The following is an 18,477-nucleotide window of genomic DNA, read 5'->3' as shown; positions in this document are numbered from 1 at the left end:
ACTATTTTTTAATCATCCTTCAGTTGTACTGGATTTAAGCAGAAAAGAAATTCACATGTGACACTTATGATGAAAATGCAAGAAAAACTTAATCCTCTTTATTCTTTTAGTCCACAAAACCCATGCTTCAAGTTACTTAAAAGTTCAAGAGCGCAGAAGTGGATGACAGGCTGCTGATATTGCTCACGTAGTGTTTTCCTGTATAGCGTTTCCCACACAGACCTCATTTGGTCTTGTTTACATCATCTGTACATCAAGGTCTTCTGGGTTTCAATTTGATTATGGTTTGCTTTTTTTTTTTCTTTTTTTTTTATTAAACAGCAGAAACTGTATGAAGAAAAAGTAAGCTACCTACAAAAAGATGAAAGGAAAGATGGGGAGGGGGGAAAAACCAAGCATCACAAACAGCACAAAACAAAGCTGATCAGTCTCAGCAAATCCAGTGCAACCCAAAAAACATTTTGCTTTATTCCATCTAAAAACGAGGGTGCATAATAACATCATACGTTGAATTTAGCAATTATTCTAATTTTTTATGTGCATTTTCCCTGACCCTTTTGTTTAGCACAGTACCTCATAATTGTATAGATAAATTACATCATGGAGTATTCCCTTTCCACTGGACATTTTTATCTTTGCAAAACATTGAATAACTGACAGGCTTATGCAGACATATTATATTGCTACATTTTAAAAACAAAGAACAAAAAGAATTTCTAGTTTTGCATATTTTCTTCGTTTTATGGTCTGGTGTGCAACTTCACCAGTAATGTCAAATCGTCTCTGAAATAGCACCACAACAAACAAACAAACAAACCTCGAATGCCGGGAAGGTCAGGCCGGTTTGTTTAAAGTTTGTTTTAAAAGTAGCACAAATCCCAAATGTGCAGTTTATTCCTGTCACAAAATACAATAGGGAATAGATTTGAATTGCTTTAAAGGGAAAATATGTAAACACTAAGCAACATATAGAAGAGACGCAGACTTAATTCTGGGATCATTTCAACCTGGTGTCAATCTCAGGGTTCAGATTCTGTCAAGTCAATTCAGAGCTTCTGGACACCATAATGCATTATTAGATTTGATTTAAATTAAAAAAAACGTTTCACAAAGCGTTATTCAGAATGCATCCTTCTTGAATTAAAAAGAAAGGCATTAGAGATGAGTTTAGGTGTTTAAAAAGTCTTATAAAAATGAGTACCCAAATTATAGCCACTCTGAGAGAAATATGTAAATATTTTTCTTAAAAATATTTATGTGTTTACCATAGTTTTTACTCATGACGTTATGACAACACATAGCACCAGCTTGAAGGTCATGCCAAGCCTTGGGTTTGGTCTAAAGAGCAAATCTGTGCTGCACTAAGGTGTAATGCAGACAGCAGTGAGACAAACTGACAAATCTTAAAAAGAACTTAAAGTGCCACTCCAGTCCCATGCCCGCCTCCCCAGACTCCAGCTTTCTAAAATCCACAGTACGCGACTCCTGTCTAAGACAACTGATGGGGAGCTTCAAGCATTTCCATGAGGAAGGTGTCAATAGGCGTGTCCCCGATCAGTTTGAAGAAAAAAAGATGCTCCAAGCACTTCAAGCCAATGGATCTCAGGGCTGGAAGTCGAAGGAGGAGCTTAGCAAACCTGCATGGAGAAAATCGTTTCATTCGTTTTTCCTCAGGGACATAAATAATGCACCAGTCAACACTTCACAGTACAGGACTTTTACCTTCCCTGCTGCTCTGGATACTTCTGCTTGCAGTAAGCTTCCAGTGATGCATAGACTTTTTCTCTAAGGAGCTCCACCTCACTTGTGCTGGAGAGCCCTTTAGCATCTAGCAGAGCAACATTAATAAGCACAATTATTACATGACACATTTCAGATATGAAGAGAAAAAAAATCCATTTCAGATGCACCAAGAATTCTGCTCATGACTACAATCTGGTCATTTCCAACTTGATCGACATTCATTGGTCTGTCAAAACTGAACACACTAAATCTAAACAAAATCGTCTTTGATGTGGACGCTGCTGCTCAGGAAAGAAAACTCTACTGTAGCTATTCTCAGTACCAGTAAGGTCAGAAACAGTATTTCTATGATTGTGCAGTTAAATCTGGCTGCAGCTGGATTTTGAAACTTTGATAGCTCTTTGGATGGCTTTGAGTCAAGGTTTGAATCTGTATTCTCCAAACAAAAAAATTGAACAGTTTTTGTTAGCAATGCTACCTTCCCAAATGCTAATAAAAATAATTTTGCATTTTCTTTAAAACTCTGTCAATAATAGTTTGAAAACGACATGGAAAGTGACCTCAACTCTACTTTTAATAGAAATCAGGCTGACTGACAGCAGATAGGCTAGAGTGTTGTTCTTATATTAACATTTTTTACAAAAATGTCTGAATCGGTTGAAATTATTACCAGCAGATCAAACCTTTAAAAAGACTTGAGATCGATAAACGACTGCAATGTTTCAATTAGTGCATCTATATAAATCATTCTTATGCTCATGTATTCTCAAATTACCTGGATTAAACAGGACAATTGCCCGGAGACAGCCCAGCTCTGTTTTGTCCATTTGCATATCTCTCATTTTGTTAACAAGCTCAGTAAGAACCCTGCAGTGTGAGAAAATGTGTCAAATTATTAAACATGTACACTCAAATTATGAACTCAAAAATAACACTGAAGAACTGTACAAGTACCTGTCAAATATGGCACCAACTTCTGCACTCTGCACACTCTCCCTGGAAAGTTTTGATCCATTAGAAAAAAACACAAGTAAAACATAAAACAAACAAAAAATGTCACCACCTGGAACTACATCAACAAACACACATGTTTCTGTTGCAACATTAACAGTCAATATGTTTCAACACATATTTTATGCAGAGACTTACATTCTCAAAGAACAATGTGGAAGTCTGCTTGTGGAAAATATTTTAAAAAGACAGACATGCATCCATCTATAATAGCAAATCCGTATGAGTTTAGCCACATGACAGCTGATTATGTTAGCTGTAATTTATTTTTAAGCATTCTGGAAGCGTATTGTCCATGTAAACGTACCTATCAAAAATAGCACCAACTCCGGCCATGTGTGCGCTGTCACGCTGCAGCTCGGACGCCAGCAGAGCGCCATCCTTCAGAGGAATGGAGCGATGGGAGAACGAGGCAATCAGGAGCTCATTCCACCCTAACAAATACAAGCAGCAGTGCAGATAATTATTCTCCTGTTTATTTATGTACAACTCTATTCAGAGGTAACCCATGCCTGAATGTAAACTGCTGGGTTATAGTAATTCCCTGCACTCTAAGGTTAAAACCACTCTGTCTATTGCCGTTTCATTTAAGCTTTCAGTCTACAATGTGTTGAACGCTGCATACATTTGCTACAAAGAATTTTATAAAAGTATTGTACCAATCCCTGACTTTTCAAGATATTTACACTGTTCCTCACATATTTAGTAATCAATAATAATTAGTAATCAGTAATTTAATAGCATCTCCCACAGCGTGAGTCAAAGCTTTAACAACTGACCCTGGCAATCTGCCACAGACCTATTTTGTTTCTCTATAGCAGCGATTTACCTTTTCTCCAAACAGAATCTGAATGCGCTGACTTTAATTTGAAGCTGTTAGCCGATATTCATACCTGCACGCAGGAGGATGACCTGATCATCAAGGGGAAGCTCGGAGAAATGAGGGATTCTCTTTGCCCACTCCACCAAAGCAAACAGCTGCTTGTCAGCAGTCTGGCAGATGTTGGAAACAGCATCATGGGGCTGCAAAACATATCACAATTACTTCCTGGTTACTTGCAAAACAAATAAAGCCGACTTTGTTTTATTTTTTAGAAAAATACGGGAGAAGAAAAAAACAAAAAACACTAAAATGGATTGACTGCTGTTCCAACAACTCACAGAGTTTCCTGCAGACCCTCTGTCTGAGTGAAGGTCCACCCGCATATCCACCGCCATCTCCGCCTCTAAGATCTTCTCCACAGGCATCTCATCATTCACTCCGGAGCTGAACTCCAGCTCTCCCTCGCGCTCTCTGTTCCTCTGACGCTCCTCCTGAACCGCTGCAGCAGACAAACACAAAGAAACACTTCCAGAATGTACACAGGGAGATTTAATGGACGTTTGGATTCATTGGCTTTTAATCCAACATGAAAGCTCATATTTACATTCTGCTTTAACTGAATGGTTTTATAATTTTAGAAGTTATTTTTTCTAAAAAAAAAATACATACATTTTTCTTTCAAATTAAATATTAACAAGGCTTAATATTAACTTTGAAACTTTAAGTTAGGTTATTGCAACTTTTTTAAATTTTACATTGGTGTTATCTCTGGGATGGAGGTTAATTGCTTTTACACAGTTTATCTTCTTTCAATGTCTTTTTTAACATGAATGATGACAAAATTTAGTCAACTGCTAAAATCTCTGGTTTTTAAATCTGTCCCTGTTCAAGACATACTCTTCGATAACAGAGAAGGCAGTGGAAAAGGCTAACAAGAATATTTTGATTGTCACTCTGTAAACTGAACACCAAGACAGTTTTAAGAACTATTTTGTTGTGAGTTTGCAAGAAATGGCTAAATGTTCATAGATTCCTTCTAACAAACAACAAGTCCCAAGATGAATTATAAACTTTTAAAAAATTGGCTTACAAAATCTGGACAATTTAACCCCCTTGAAAGCCTAAAATTGAGATAATTCAGTGTAAAACCATGCAGAGATTTTGTAATTATTTGCATTCATATTTAAGGTTTTGTCTCCTCTTTCCCTCCCTCTTTCTTTTGAGCAACAGCATACAGCTACCAATTCACTGCTCAGAGATGGGAATCAGATGATTTTTTCTGATGCTCTCTGATCCATGATCATCATGATCAAATCATATTCCAAGAAACATAAAATCATACAGAAAATTTACCTTCCCTCATTCCCACATTTTCAATGAATACATCAAACCTTATCTATCAAGAACTGTCTTTTTTAGTGTGCTTACTTTATGCACTTGTACCTATCAGATCAAGGTTAGAAACATGATTTGATGCCTAAACTGGTCTACTCATCAAGTTTTTTGTAAGATTAATAAGTACTATCTCAATAAAAAAGCTGCATTACATTTTCTTTTTTGTGTCATGTCTTTTAACTTTCACGATCAAACTTCAAAAGGAAATAGGAAACTGATATCTGCCAGCAACATCCGTATCGTTGCAGTTATTTTGTCCTCTTTAAACCTGCATTAAAGGCAATGCAGAACAAAAGGTTTATAGCCAAAGAACTGCTTTTTCACAATAAAAAAAGATCAGCTTGCAACCTCTCAACAGAACAGTGAGCCCTTTGGAGTTTCCTGCATTTTTGTATCAAAGTCTGCCACTAGGGGGAGGCCTAGTTACAAAACATATCTAATTATCAAACAGCTCACAGCTGCAAGCCACACACCATGAATACACCAAAGTTAGTAAGATATTTTCCATGGACATAAAATACATGTAACTACGCTGCAAGATCCACTGCTGATTTGTCACAGCGTAACCTGCCACTTGTCTGTTGACAGCTGCAAGCCTCAAACAACCCGGAACAGAATAAAATGGATTTAGGGACATGGACAGATGGATGGATTTAGCACCAGGGTGGTTGGTCAGAAGCCAAACGTCCTCGACATTTCTTTGTGCCTGGTGTTCTGCCCGATATAATTCACTAGTAATAATACCGGAAGCAGGAACCTACTCAGAACAGAACAAATGTTCTCCACAGATAAACCACAAATTCTTGTTAGTCATGAAAGAAAAAGGCTTTTGCTCATGCTGAGTCATGCAGTGTGACAGTGATGCCAGACACTTAATTAGCTCAACAAAAATATGTAGACCTAAAATGAAGACAATCTTGTGGGTGTGGAGTAGTTATAATCCACCCACAGAGAACAGCTTGAATCTTTCCCATGACCAGAAGATGACAGTGAAATAATTTATTACCAAATGAAGCAGGATTTTCAAGGTCAGTTGTTTTCCAACGCAATAAGAGGCTCTTGTCTAATCGTGAAGTTAACTACTGGGAGTGACTTTAGTTTAATATTCGATTACTCAAAGGAAATCACAGAATGGTTGATAAATTTAAGCCTGATGCAATAGATGGTTATTTTTTTTCATTATCAAAAATATTAGGAATATCTCGACATTTCAGGGGAGATGCAGAAGTTCAACTACTTTGTGCCTAAAGTTCTTGGGGCACTTTTCTATTTAGAGACTCAGAAATGTAGCACTATAAAACGTTTGGGGGGACAAGATCAATTATGTTTGTCCTAGATACGTATGTGACAGGACTCCTTTTTCCTATTATTGCTGTGTACTGCCAGCCAGTTCCAGGAGTGGCCTCCTCGGTTATTGCTAGCAAACAATCACTAAAATAGAAACTAAGACTTACATCTAAATGTATTCTAAATTGATTCCTAAGTCTTTCTATGTAAATCAGAAGAACAATAAATAAATGTTACAGCTATTTTTAGTAGAACTAATATGCTAAATTAGTCATTAATGAAATCAGTAGGAATAATTTTCTTTGCAATTTTGAGTGCACAAGATTTCATTAGATGCTACAAATTTCTGCTTCAATTTCCGGTGTAAATGTTGCCTAGATAGCTACATTTTGTTTGTTAGAAACCTAAAGACAGACGATTATAATGACAATCAAAAGAAGAGTGATTAATAAGTAGCTTAAGCAACAGGGCTTTTCATTAGTTGCCAAAAGTGCTAATATTCAGGCTTCTCATCACTCAGATCCTGTGAGAAATCATCTTGACATTACTGTGAAGATGGGCTTCTGAGAGAAGTAATAAAAAGTGACACTTGAAGGTCATCAAGTGTCAGTGATCAGAGCGAACCGAATCCTTTGTGCCTAAATATGCAATCTAATTAAGGTGGGCTTGTACATGCATGCAAGGCTTAAAAGACATGCTTTGGGATTCTAGTAGCATACCTAAAATATGAACAACCATGTTCTTTACTTTGTCAACACAGATGGGATTTTCATTCATTTTCACAAAACAAGCACACGGCTGTAGCTGCCTAACAGAGCAGTCCATCATCACTAAGCAGCCAAGTGCACTAGCTGTCTCTCTTTTCCACACTATAGCACAAAGTCACACATGAGCCTATCCTGCTTAGCATTTTCTTCTGTGATAAATGTTGAAGTAGATTTAAGATACAAAATCTCTGAAATTTAGACAACATACTCATCCATCCCTCATCTTTTCCATCCTTGTTTTTCCACTTTATAGGATTTACCGCTATTGACAGACGGGGAAAGGGTAGAATTGGAGAAAGTGGAGGGAAGAGACAAAGAGGCGTTAGTTTTTTTTACCCCAGGTCCAATAAATCTATCTCTGTCCAAGCCAACATCCACTCTCTCTAAAAGTATGATGCCAATCCAAAACTACTTTGACTATTTGAATAACTCTAATAACAGCCATAGTTCATCACACTACAAAAAACAACTAGTGGATGTTATATTTGACACTTCTCCTTGCGTACCTTCTCTCTTCATACCCATGGCCAGGCACTTCTGGTAGCGGCAGTACTGGCAGCGGTTGCGCTGGCGTTTGTCCACCAGGCACTCCTTGTTATCCCTGCAGGTGTAGCTCAGGTCTTTGCGCACAGTTCGTTTAAAGAAACCTTTGCACCCCTCACAGCTGTACACACCGTAGTGTTTGCCTGAAGATTAAACAGGTAAGTGAAACTTAAGATGATCAAACAAAACAAAGGAGGGAAGGCAAGAGATTTATGAACATTTTGGATCATTTTAATCAATAATAAACAGAAAACTAGTGCTGCCTTTCAATAGTCCACTCACCAGAAGAGCGGTCACCACAGATCACACACAGTCGTTTCTGAGACATCATTATTCCTGGGCTGTGAGCTTGCATGGGCCTCAGGCCAAATGGAGGCTTAATATCTTCTGAACTGCTGACTGAATGCATCCCTGATATTGGTGCTGAAGACGAAATCTGGATATACAATAATTCTATTGGTTAAAATCAAGTTAAAGTAAAAAAAATATAAAAATTCCAACAACGCAACACACTATGAAGAAACACTAGTAATCATTAATGGGCCCGGATATTGACAAAAATTATAGATCGGCAATCAATGACAATGTTCTCAATCCATAAGGGCAGATCTATTCCGTCTAATCCTAATGTTTTATTATTTATTTAACATTATATTTAGAATTCCTAATTGCACTTTCTGAACCATTTGAAAGAAGGTTCAATGCAGTTTATTTTTTACATGTTTGGCCAAGGCAATTAACCCTATTGTTTGTGTCAATTTCAGCTTCTTTATTATTTATTTTACATTGACTGTTATACTCCTAATTGCACTGACTGAACAAAATGAAGTTGTGCTGTTTTTACATGCTTTACCAAGCTTGTGAAGTTACTTGTGTATTTAAGTTTGCTGTGCTGGTGCGGAATTATCAAATAAATTATCAAATAATTGAATATATTTGTGTCCACTTTTGAATTTGAATTATAAATATGTTTGTGCTTAAAAAATTGTTTTTTAAGTCAATTCAGCTATGTTTTTCTGTGTCATATCGGTATTGGCCGATACTAAACCTCATGAATCTGTATTAAAGTGATAAAAGTGAATCAGTGCATCCCTAGTTTTCTCCCTACTCTTTTGGATGCTGTAAGGAGCAATTTAAAATAAAACATTTTATGCCAATCATGTGCCAATTTCTACATATTTTGCAACAGTTTCTTCCTCTAAATTTAGAAAATATGGTTTCTATAGAAGCCAAAGATATTACCTACTGACTGGAGGTTGCTTATAGTTACTTTGATGTGATATGGATCATAATCGCCTACATTTTATAAGAGTCAACGGACACAGACTGTGATCAGAAGTCCAACCAACAAAATCTGTAGTGTAATTTAGAATATGTACAAAACAAGATATAAATAAAACTATATATTGTTTTTTTTTGTGATAATCTATTTCCACAAAAAAAAGATTATTTAACCACCAAGAGAAATAAACTGATGTAGGATGGTTAAGTCCAGCGACAGCAAAATTGTTTTGTGTACGTGTGAAAAATGGAAGAAGGTGGTGGTGAAAAGGCAACACGAGGTTTTAAGAAATGGTAATGCTCATCCGAGGCGCTCTAAAACAATTGCAAGACTTCTTGCAATACAATAATTTTCGGACCCAAATAGATGAGTACAATTTCTCATACAGCTACCTAACATATACCTGACTGCTGCTGATGGGTCCAAATCCCAGAGAGGGAGATGCCACCGGAGAGCCGAGAGAAGGACTTATCACTGAAAAAGGAGAACCTATGAAGTTGGTTGGGCTGTTGGAGGCTGAGCTGTTAGGTTGAGGTGCGGACATGGCTCGTAAGCTACCCGCTGAAGAGAATGATGTTCCGTCTTCAGGATGTCAATCTGAGGTTGAAACAAGAAGATGCCATTAGCAAAGCAGAGAGGTTATCTAAAACATTTATGGTTGTGTTTTTTTTTTGGTTTGTTTATTTGTTTTAAATTAATGTGTTAAATTAATGCAAACTGATGGAAAACCACTAAATATAGGGAGTAAAATAATTTCACAACAACAAGCACAGGTATTAACAATAAAAGTCACAGCAAGTGAAGTGTGGCTGCTGTTTTTTGCTGTAATTGTTTGATTTGTATTTATACTTCTGGTTGCGCCGTCCTCTCGAAAATTCACTTGCTATTCAAAAAATTAGCTGAATTAATTTTTTTTGTCTATTTTTTTGTTGTGGCTATTTCACTGGTAAAAATATATTAGCAACAAAAGTGATTTTTTGCATATGTAAATTAACGATACCAAAATTTCAGAAAATTATTACAATTATTATAGGATATAAAAAAGCATTGTTTTTTTGTGTCTTTTTTAAGATTTTGAATAAGACATTTTCAAAGTTTTTCGTGTAGATTACCACCTAGTATCAGCTTTTGAAATGCTACAAATGTCTTAATCCTCAATATTCACACATGATCTTAGCACTTAAAATAGTTACTTTATTGTACTTTCAAATGTCATCGTTTGTTTTGACGTGCAGCATTATCTTACCGCACTAGTATTGTAAGAGATCAATATATTAAGAGATGACGCGTATTCACAAGTCCAAAATCTACAGCTAAAATCAAAACATGTGAAATGGTACGAGGACTACTGATCAAGAATGTGGCATTGAATCTTTAAGCACGTGTGCTAAATAGATGCATTTAACCAACATTTAACCAAAAGATGCATTGGCTTTATTTATCAACAGAATTTCACATTTGCTAAATGCTATACAAGCACATTACCGCTGCCCGATGAAATACGTCACAAAACTGAAAATCATGCAAGTAAAAATAATGCATTTTTTTTCTCCAAACATTAAGATTGTATATTTATAAGCCACTATACAATCTTCGTTGATTTTATTAAGGGACATTTGAATGCAAAACCGTAACTCCTAGCAAGCCTCGCAAACAGACATCTTTAGCTAGCATTAGCTTTGCTTACCGACGTCCGAAAGTTAGGTTTTAAATTATTTGAAAAAGCAATTAGACAAAGTTGAAATGCCCCAATTCAAATACAAACAATACATCGCTTTACCCCACACGACGAACCCAAATAAACCCAACTCGAAGAATTATCTTTACATAGATAAGCCTAGCAAGTTAGCAAGCTAACTTGGCTAACGCGGCTAAGAGAGTTAGCCAAGAGCACGTATAGCTCCAAGAAAGTGTGGTGGCAAATCTAGTCTGTGGTTGTTTTGTGTTTGGAGTTACATACCATATACACTTTCGAAGCATTGTTGAAAAACCACCACGCGTTATCTCTTCTAATTTAAACTAGACTACACGCCGAAAATCAGATTCAGTTAACTTTACTTTGACGCCGCTGTTGTTGTTTACAGGCCATGTTGGCTCTGAGCCATCATCCACCAGAGCCAAAATGTCTCATGGGACCACCCATAACAGCGCTGTCATATGACACCTATAATGTTCAACTTCTTTATCGACGCTTCAGTATTTATTATTTATTTAATAATGAGTTGAAACAAAATGCAAATTCCCTTTTACATATTTTGTTGCGCTATTGAGTAAATAGTTTTCCAGTAACAGTTAACATCAAGTGGTATTTAAATGGTTTACTACTATAGCGCCAGACTGAGATAAAAGTTTCATTGCCAGATAAAATGAAGTATTTGAGTGCTGTGGTTTTGGTATGGTGGATTGTTAAAAAGCAGTTCAAATAGAAACAATGTGTTGCTTTTAGTTATTCTGTTTATGGGTCACTGTTCAGTCTGTAGTCAATCTAAGCAACATTTTTACAATGGCCACACCTTCATAGTAACTGGAATGTTTTTTTTCTCCTCCTTGAGAGAATGAATATATTGCACAACGTGTTTTTACACCACTTATTTTGTTTACAGAACTCTTCCACATCCAAAGTATCTAATTTGGGGTTCAATTTTCCATGCAATTTCCTGTTAAGACATACTTTACGTTTTAAAATGTAAACAGAAGCTTGTAATTACTTAACACAAAATAGTCCCAAATGTGACATGTCGCTTTAAAATATTTTCTGTCTTTTTATCTGTTAATATGTTCATTTCCGTTTATAATAATTATGCATCTAATGCCAGAAGAAGGCGTTGTTTCATCTCAACAAACCACATACCACTGTATGTATAAGAGAATGAAGGAACTTGACAAACTGCTTTGCTTCAAGTAGTTTCTGGAGAAGTATCTTTTTACACACCAGGTGGCATTCTTACTATGGACACTTTGCTGCTTAAAGCTGCATGCCAGAACCCTTTGATAGGAGCAGCATATGGTTATATTCCGGCATTATTTACTTGATCTTTTTTACCCAAGTGAACCTTCATCATGACTGAAATATGGCTAATAACTAGAAGGACTTCAACTATGTTTTTAATTATTACCTCAGGTTAGTACAAAACATGTTTTGTTTGTTGCTTTCCTGGTAGAGAATATGTGGTAATTAGGATATTAATATTGAAGAAGTAGTCATATTGATGCAGACCTCTTCTAATAACAATGCAAATGTACAAATTATACAGTTTTTTATGATTGTTGCTCGGTTTAAAAGTTGTTGTTAACTCTTCACAGTGATTTTCATGTCCCCACTGGAATCTTCAGGCTTTCAGCTAACGACTGAGAAGATGAAGTATGACAAGGCAAAGACTTACTGTAGAAACATGAATACTGATGTAGCCACTGTTTACAGTTTAGCCGAAGTCAATATCATGATCAATTTAGTTTTGCCAACTGCTAGTAACATTTGGATAGGACTGGAGCTTGGAAACCTGTGGATTTGGCACTGGACTGGGTCTGATCAAGGAACAAGCTTTTTAAATTGGGATTCTGGAGAACCACAGGATAAGAAACAAGAAGCATGTGCAGTAATGAATCAAAATGGAATGTGGCTTGAAAAGGACTGTGGAACTCCAGAGAGCTTTGTTTGCCAAGGTAGGTGATGGTAAAGTCTCAATCTCAAATGATGTTGATATAAGTAATTTTAAATCCGTTAATTCAATTTTAAAAAAATGAAAATCAGGCCCTGAACACACAGATGAGCATGGTGAATTTTTGTAAACGTTTTTGAAAAAAAAAGTGTCTCCACATGACAGAATGCATCCCTACTGACACTGACATGCTGGTGGCGCTAAAACACTGCCATACAAAGACAATAAAAAGGCACCAAAAGACACCACGTCTGTTATTTGTGAGAGACAGGCACATGTGGGATAGATAAAGAGATGGAACAAAGGCATCAACAAACAAACAAAGTGTCTCATATTGCCTCATGGAAACATAAAACCGACATTGAAATTTATCCATTCTGGAACTTAGTATCAAAGATGATTGTTTCCAGTCTCACAAGATGCTGCATCGGTGTGGACACACAGCTTAAATGACAAAAAATGTTTTCAGATGCACCTAAAATTGTCTCCAAGTGGACATGGCCTCATATATTCATTAGATTCATTATGCACAGAGTGATATATTTCAGCGCTTATTTGTTGATATTGATGTCTAAGGATTACAGTTGGTAAAAAAACCAAAAATCAGTTTCTCAGACAATCTGAATATAACATAAGACCAATAAAGCTCCTGAAAAGTGTGTTCACATACTGCACAGTACTTTCACTGAGTACCTGTTCATGGTTTCTTTAGCATGAATTACTTCATCACTGTTAGAAAAATTATTCTTTAGGTTCATTTACTTATGAGTTTATTTTACAAGTTATGTTTTCATATTATTATTTTTATATTATTATTCTGTTTTATGTTTACTTAACTTCTCTCTTTTGTAGTACTTTATTAATCTTTTGTAGTACATATCAACTGTGATGTGACATGGAGACAATTAGCCTGTGGCACTGCTGGAAGTTTAAAGAAATCCAGGTCTAATAATAACTGTTCATCTGCATTCTTGGGTCTGGTGTCTCTCTTCTTCTTCTTGACAATACTCCTTTGATTCTCTATTTGATTCAATTCAGGCGAGTCAAGCAATCCTGGGTCATTAAAGTAAGTTTTGGCAGTGTGTACCATGTTTTGCTAGAAACTGAATTCTGTATTTCCCTAGTTTTTTTCAGCAGAGGGAACCAAGCTCAAATAATTCCTAATCAATGGTTGCAATGATTTTGGACTTGATAAAATACAATGGATCAACACTAGTAGATGACACAGATACCCAAATCATCACCAAGTACTGACTTTACACTGAACTTCTAGCAACTTGAATTGTGGACCTATTCATATTTTTTTAGATTCTTGGCTTTAATTTGTCAAATAAGAAGAAACACATTAGTCACCTGAAAAGAGGACTTTGAACAATGGAGTAACAGTTGTGTCCTTTTTTCTCCTTAGTCCAGATAAGACCATTATTAAAGTCTAGGATTCAGGAGTACCTAAACATAAGTAATGACAATTGAAGTTCTTGTCCTGGACATGTCTGTAAACACTAACTCCAGCTTAAGTCCACAGCAAATTTCCTTGAAACTCTTGAATGGGGACTGCTTCCCAAAGCACTTAAGGCTGACATTATTCCAGTTGTTTGCACACCATCCTTTACCAGACTTTGTCCTTTCACCCATTTTTTATTACATTTTCTGTGAACACTTCTGATTTCTTTAGAAATTACCTTTTCACACCCAACTTCCTTGTGCAAGGCATCAATGGCTATCTGTTGTTGTCAGACAGTTCTCGACAAATGTCAAGTGATTGTGTGGGCCATAATATAATCTTACTGCACTAAGCATCTTTATTATTGGTCTCCTGTTACATTAGTGTCTGGAAAAACTACATTTTGGGCTCTCTTAAGCTGTAGTGTATAATCATCATATAATTATCGTATAATTATCATATGCTTTGCGTATAATAATTTGTTCCTATATATAAATTGTACTTTTTTGAAGTTAAAATAATGGAATAATGAATAATAATAAAACTTTACAATGATGTTCCCAGTTATCACTTGATGCACTTGGAAATGAGTGATGAGTGTATAACACATTCAAAGCATCAATGTCTTCTTTTTTTTCCAGGTGTTGGGGATGTCCGCACTTACATCTTTGTTCAGACTAAAAAATCATGGAGGGATGCTCGCAGTTATTGCTGGAACCTTTCATCTGATCTGGTTACTATACACTCAGCAGAGGAAAATAAAGCCGTCCGCAACATATCCACTTCTGAAAAGTTGTGGATTGGCCTTTTCAAAGATCCATGGACATGGTCGGGTGGCAGTAACTCATCATTCCGCTTTTGGGATACCAATGAACCCCTCTATGGTAACAATAGAAACTGTGTTACAGCTGACTTAGGAAACAATGGAAAGTGGTCCAGTCAGAACTGCAATAACGGAAACAGTGTCATTTGTGGGACAGGTATGTTCTTTTTTTTCTTTGTAATATTTGAGGAAAGTTGTTATTTAAATTCTGTTAAAGTTTGAATGAGCAGTTGTTTAAATCTTCCTCAAAACAGAACAAATCGACATCATCCGTCTATCTATTCATACCTTTACAGCAACAGATCCAACAACCACCAGCTTACAAACTACACAGAACATAACTACATACCCTGCATCAACTAACATGGAAACTCCTTCACTTATTTCATCTCAAGCGGGTACAACAACTTTTAATTCCACTTTGGTTTCCACTGAACAGCAGATTACTAATGCTACCACTACAGAACCATCAACTATATCTGGACTGACTGCATATACAATATATACAATAACAACACCTCCACCTCAAAATGTTACCACCCCAGTACCATCAATTACCATTGGACGTACTACATCTAACACCACAGAGGTTATTTCACATCCCATCACCACAAAATCCAATAATACAAGTACAAAAATACCAACAATGGCACCAATACAACCACCTCAAAATATTACCACCCCAGCACCATCAGCTGTTACTAGACTGACTACATCTACCCACACAGAGGTTGTTTCACATCCCATAACCAGTGAGCTTGACAACACAAGTACAGAAATCCCAACAATGACACTAACACCCCTGCAGCAAAATGACACCATGCCAGCACCAACAACTGGCACTAGATCGATTACATCTACAACAACAGAGTTTGTTACACATCCCACGGTCACTCAACTTACCAGTACAAATGAAGAAATGGCAACAATAACATCGTCTGAAATGCCTGAAAATGCTACCAACCCAGCACCAAGAACTATCACTGGACCAACTACGTTTAACACCACAAAGGTTGGTTCACATCCCATAACCACTGAGCTCAACAATGCAAGTACTGAAATGCCAACTATGACAACAACAACACTGAAGCAAAATAATATAACCCAAGGGCTATCAACAATCACTGAACTGATTACATCTAACACCACTGAGGTTGTTTCACACCCCACCATCACTGAGTTTAAAGAACTGCCCACAATGTCAACAACACAACAGGCCCAAAATGTTACTACCCCAACCCCTACAACTGGCACTGGACCAAATCTATCTAACACCACAGAGGTAGTTTCACATCCTATAACTACTGAGCTCAACAACACAAGCACAGAAATGCCAACAATGACACTAACGCCACCACTCCAAAATGTTAGCACATCAACACTATCAACTGCCACTGGATTGACATCTGACAGTACTGAGGTTGTTTCAAATCCCATAACCAGTAATCTTAACACTACAAATATAGAAATGCCAATGATTACATCAACAGCACCACCGCAAAATCTTACCGCACCAGCACCATTAACAGATGCTGGACCAACTGCTCTTAACACCATAGAGGTTGTTTCACATCCTACAATCCCTCAGCTGAACAGTACAGAAGTAACACCAAAACAACCACCCCGAAACACTACTGTGAATATAACAACAAACAGTGTTTTCACACCAACACTTCAGACCGGAACATCAATCCAAACAACAACACAATCACCAACTCCGATGTCGACTGTCAGCAGTTTTTATTCAGGTATGTTTCACAAACCCATGTGCCTATAATTTTACTTTGCCAAAATCTGATTCCATATTTTATATTTTCCAGAAGACGGCATGATATTAATCCAGAAAAATATGACATGGATTTCGGCTTTGAGCTTCTGCAGGGAGCACTATGTCGACCTAGTTCAGATTACCAATAAAGACATTCAAAACAAAGTGGCTGAGAAGGCAAGAAGCTCTACATCCCCTCATGTGTGGCTTGGCTTACGCTACACTTGTAACTTTAATTTTTGGTTCTGGACCAGCTCGAACGCAGGCTGTTACCAGAACTGGCAGCCAGGAGAAGGACCAGAAAGGGCAACTCAGTGTGGTGAGAGTGGAGCCATTGAGGCCACAGGGAGGCAGCAGTGGGTCGGTTTGCCAGAAACGCAGGAACTAAATTTCATCTGCCAGACCTGTGGTAACTGAGAGTGGATTGCCAGTGACACGTTCAGTAAGAACAGTGATGAAATTGTCATGAAGCTGGTTCTGAATTGCATTTTTGCGAAGTGTTTAAGATGTTAAACACCAAACATTTAATATTTCTGAACTACAAACACGGTATTATGACTTGCATGACTTTAGGTGAAATACAGCATCCTCTGCTATTGTGCATGTCTAATTCTAATACCAATTAGAATTATACAACTATATGTTGTATGGGTGTGCAGATTCACAGAGATATGTAGCAAGAGTAATGTGAGAAAATTGATTGGCGCTATACCTCTTGTACAGGGGTGAAAATCTGCATATTGACCTCCTGGCCTGGCTGTCAAGAGTGTCTGCTTGAAATCAAAGTCAAGGGACCGGCCCTCGGGAGTGCTTACAGAGAAAGCAAAGTGTACCGATACACCATAAGTACACAGAAAATTGCTCAGAGCTATTATAACAAAGAAAATAATATTTTTAAATACTTTACACTTTTTTATCGGTGACCTTTTTCACAGCCTTTATGTTTCAGTTACAAAATATGACTTTTTTTTTTACTGCTAATGAATAAATAGTTGTATTTGTGTTAGTAAATGTTTATTTTTGTAACGTTACAGACTTCCTTGATTTTTTTTTTTTTAAGTGACTCAACATACCAGCTGAACCTGTCTGTAATTTAATGCTGGCATGTGTCGGAAGCAATCAAAGAGATCACAGAAGGTGTGGCGTAAAAAACCATGCACAACATTCCACACTTTGTGCTCTGTACTGTGTAACCACTCTACATTTGTAGGTCATGAATAAATGGTCACATGTAGTTCCTTGCAAAAGTATTTATGCTTCTTTCACTTATATTTTGTCACATTGCAGCAAAGACTTGTTTGATTATTTTTTGTTAGACTGTTGCAAACAATATTTGTTAGATGGAGGAAAAGTGAAATGTCTTTACAAATAAAAATGTGGAAAGTGTGGTGTGCTTTTTCTCTAGCTCTCTTTTCCAAAATTCAATTTCCATTTTACAGTTGCACTACTTGATATTGGTCTATCACATAAAATCACAACAAAATACAGTATATTGAAGTTTAAGGTTAACTTGTGACAAAATGTGAAAAAAAATAAATAAATAAAGGATAGCTTAAATCACCAGCCAACAACATTTCCTTGGTGATAACAACAAGGAGTTTTGATATTTTCTAATATTTTTCATAAGCTTTACCAAAGGTATTGTCAAAGTAGCATAATGGAATAGTATCAGTATTTAGTAAAGCACAGCAATATTGAAGTACATTTGTTGAATTGGTTTGTATAATGACTTCTTACTGTTAAAGGCAACACACCTGCTGTAAGTCATTTTGCACATGCAAAGAAAGTATTGTCACTTCTCAATTATTATGCACCATTAAACTTCAGATTATCCTCTCTCAAAATATTCAGTGGTCAGTGAGCCTCCCATGTGTTCAATGTTAATGTCGCTCTGGGTCCAGTCTTTCAGTCTTGGACTTCTCCCTCTCCTCC

At 36.7% G+C, this 18,477-nt stretch overlaps 2 protein-coding genes across 5 annotated transcripts; one reads left to right on the top strand and one right to left on the bottom strand.

Moving 5' to 3' along the window:
* Positions 1 to 75: 75 nt before the first annotated feature.
* Positions 76 to 10,974, bottom strand: LOC102218909 (retinoic acid receptor RXR-beta-A-like). 2 transcript variants are annotated; one of them, XM_005812632.2, is made up of 12 exons: positions 10,812 to 10,974; positions 9,255 to 9,448; positions 7,852 to 8,005; positions 7,533 to 7,712; positions 7,235 to 7,288; positions 3,916 to 4,076; positions 3,648 to 3,777; positions 3,062 to 3,188; positions 2,698 to 2,739; positions 2,519 to 2,610; positions 1,723 to 1,828; positions 76 to 1,637 (listed from the first exon to the last, which is right to left on the bottom strand). In XM_005812632.2, the coding sequence occupies exons 2-12, from the start codon at positions 9,393 to 9,395 to the stop codon at positions 1,490 to 1,492; spliced, it is 1,335 nt and encodes a 444-aa protein (XP_005812689.1). In that variant the 5' UTR covers positions 9,396 to 9,448; positions 10,812 to 10,974; the 3' UTR covers positions 76 to 1,489. The 2 variants fall into 2 exon arrangements, with proteins under 2 accessions (XP_005812689.1, XP_005812690.1); XM_005812633.2 differs by lacking the exon at positions 7,235 to 7,288.
* A 792-nt stretch (positions 10,975 to 11,766) lies between these two features.
* Positions 11,767 to 17,931, top strand: LOC102220461 (mucin-2-like). Of its 3 annotated transcripts, none has more exons than XM_023330335.1 (5): positions 11,767 to 11,972; positions 12,155 to 12,514; positions 14,596 to 14,934; positions 15,074 to 16,525; positions 16,598 to 17,931. In XM_023330335.1, exons 1-5 carry the CDS (start codon positions 11,912 to 11,914, stop codon positions 16,960 to 16,962), a joined length of 2,577 nt encoding a protein of 858 aa, XP_023186103.1. In that variant the 5' UTR covers positions 11,767 to 11,911; the 3' UTR covers positions 16,963 to 17,931. The 3 variants fall into 3 exon arrangements, with proteins under 3 accessions (XP_023186103.1, XP_023186102.1, XP_023186101.1); XM_023330334.1 differs by having other exon boundaries at positions 15,032 to 16,525; positions 16,601 to 17,931; XM_023330333.1 differs by having other exon boundaries at positions 15,032 to 16,525.
* Positions 17,932 to 18,477: the final 546 nt, after the last annotated feature.

The sequence above is a fragment of the Xiphophorus maculatus genome, chromosome 3 (genome assembly GCF_002775205.1).
Source record: "Xiphophorus maculatus strain JP 163 A chromosome 3, X_maculatus-5.0-male, whole genome shotgun sequence".
Classification (NCBI taxonomy): Eukaryota; Metazoa; Chordata; class Actinopteri; order Cyprinodontiformes; family Poeciliidae; genus Xiphophorus; species Xiphophorus maculatus.
The sequence above is the reverse complement of the archived record's forward strand: the minus strand, read 5'-3'. Positions and strand labels throughout refer to the sequence as shown.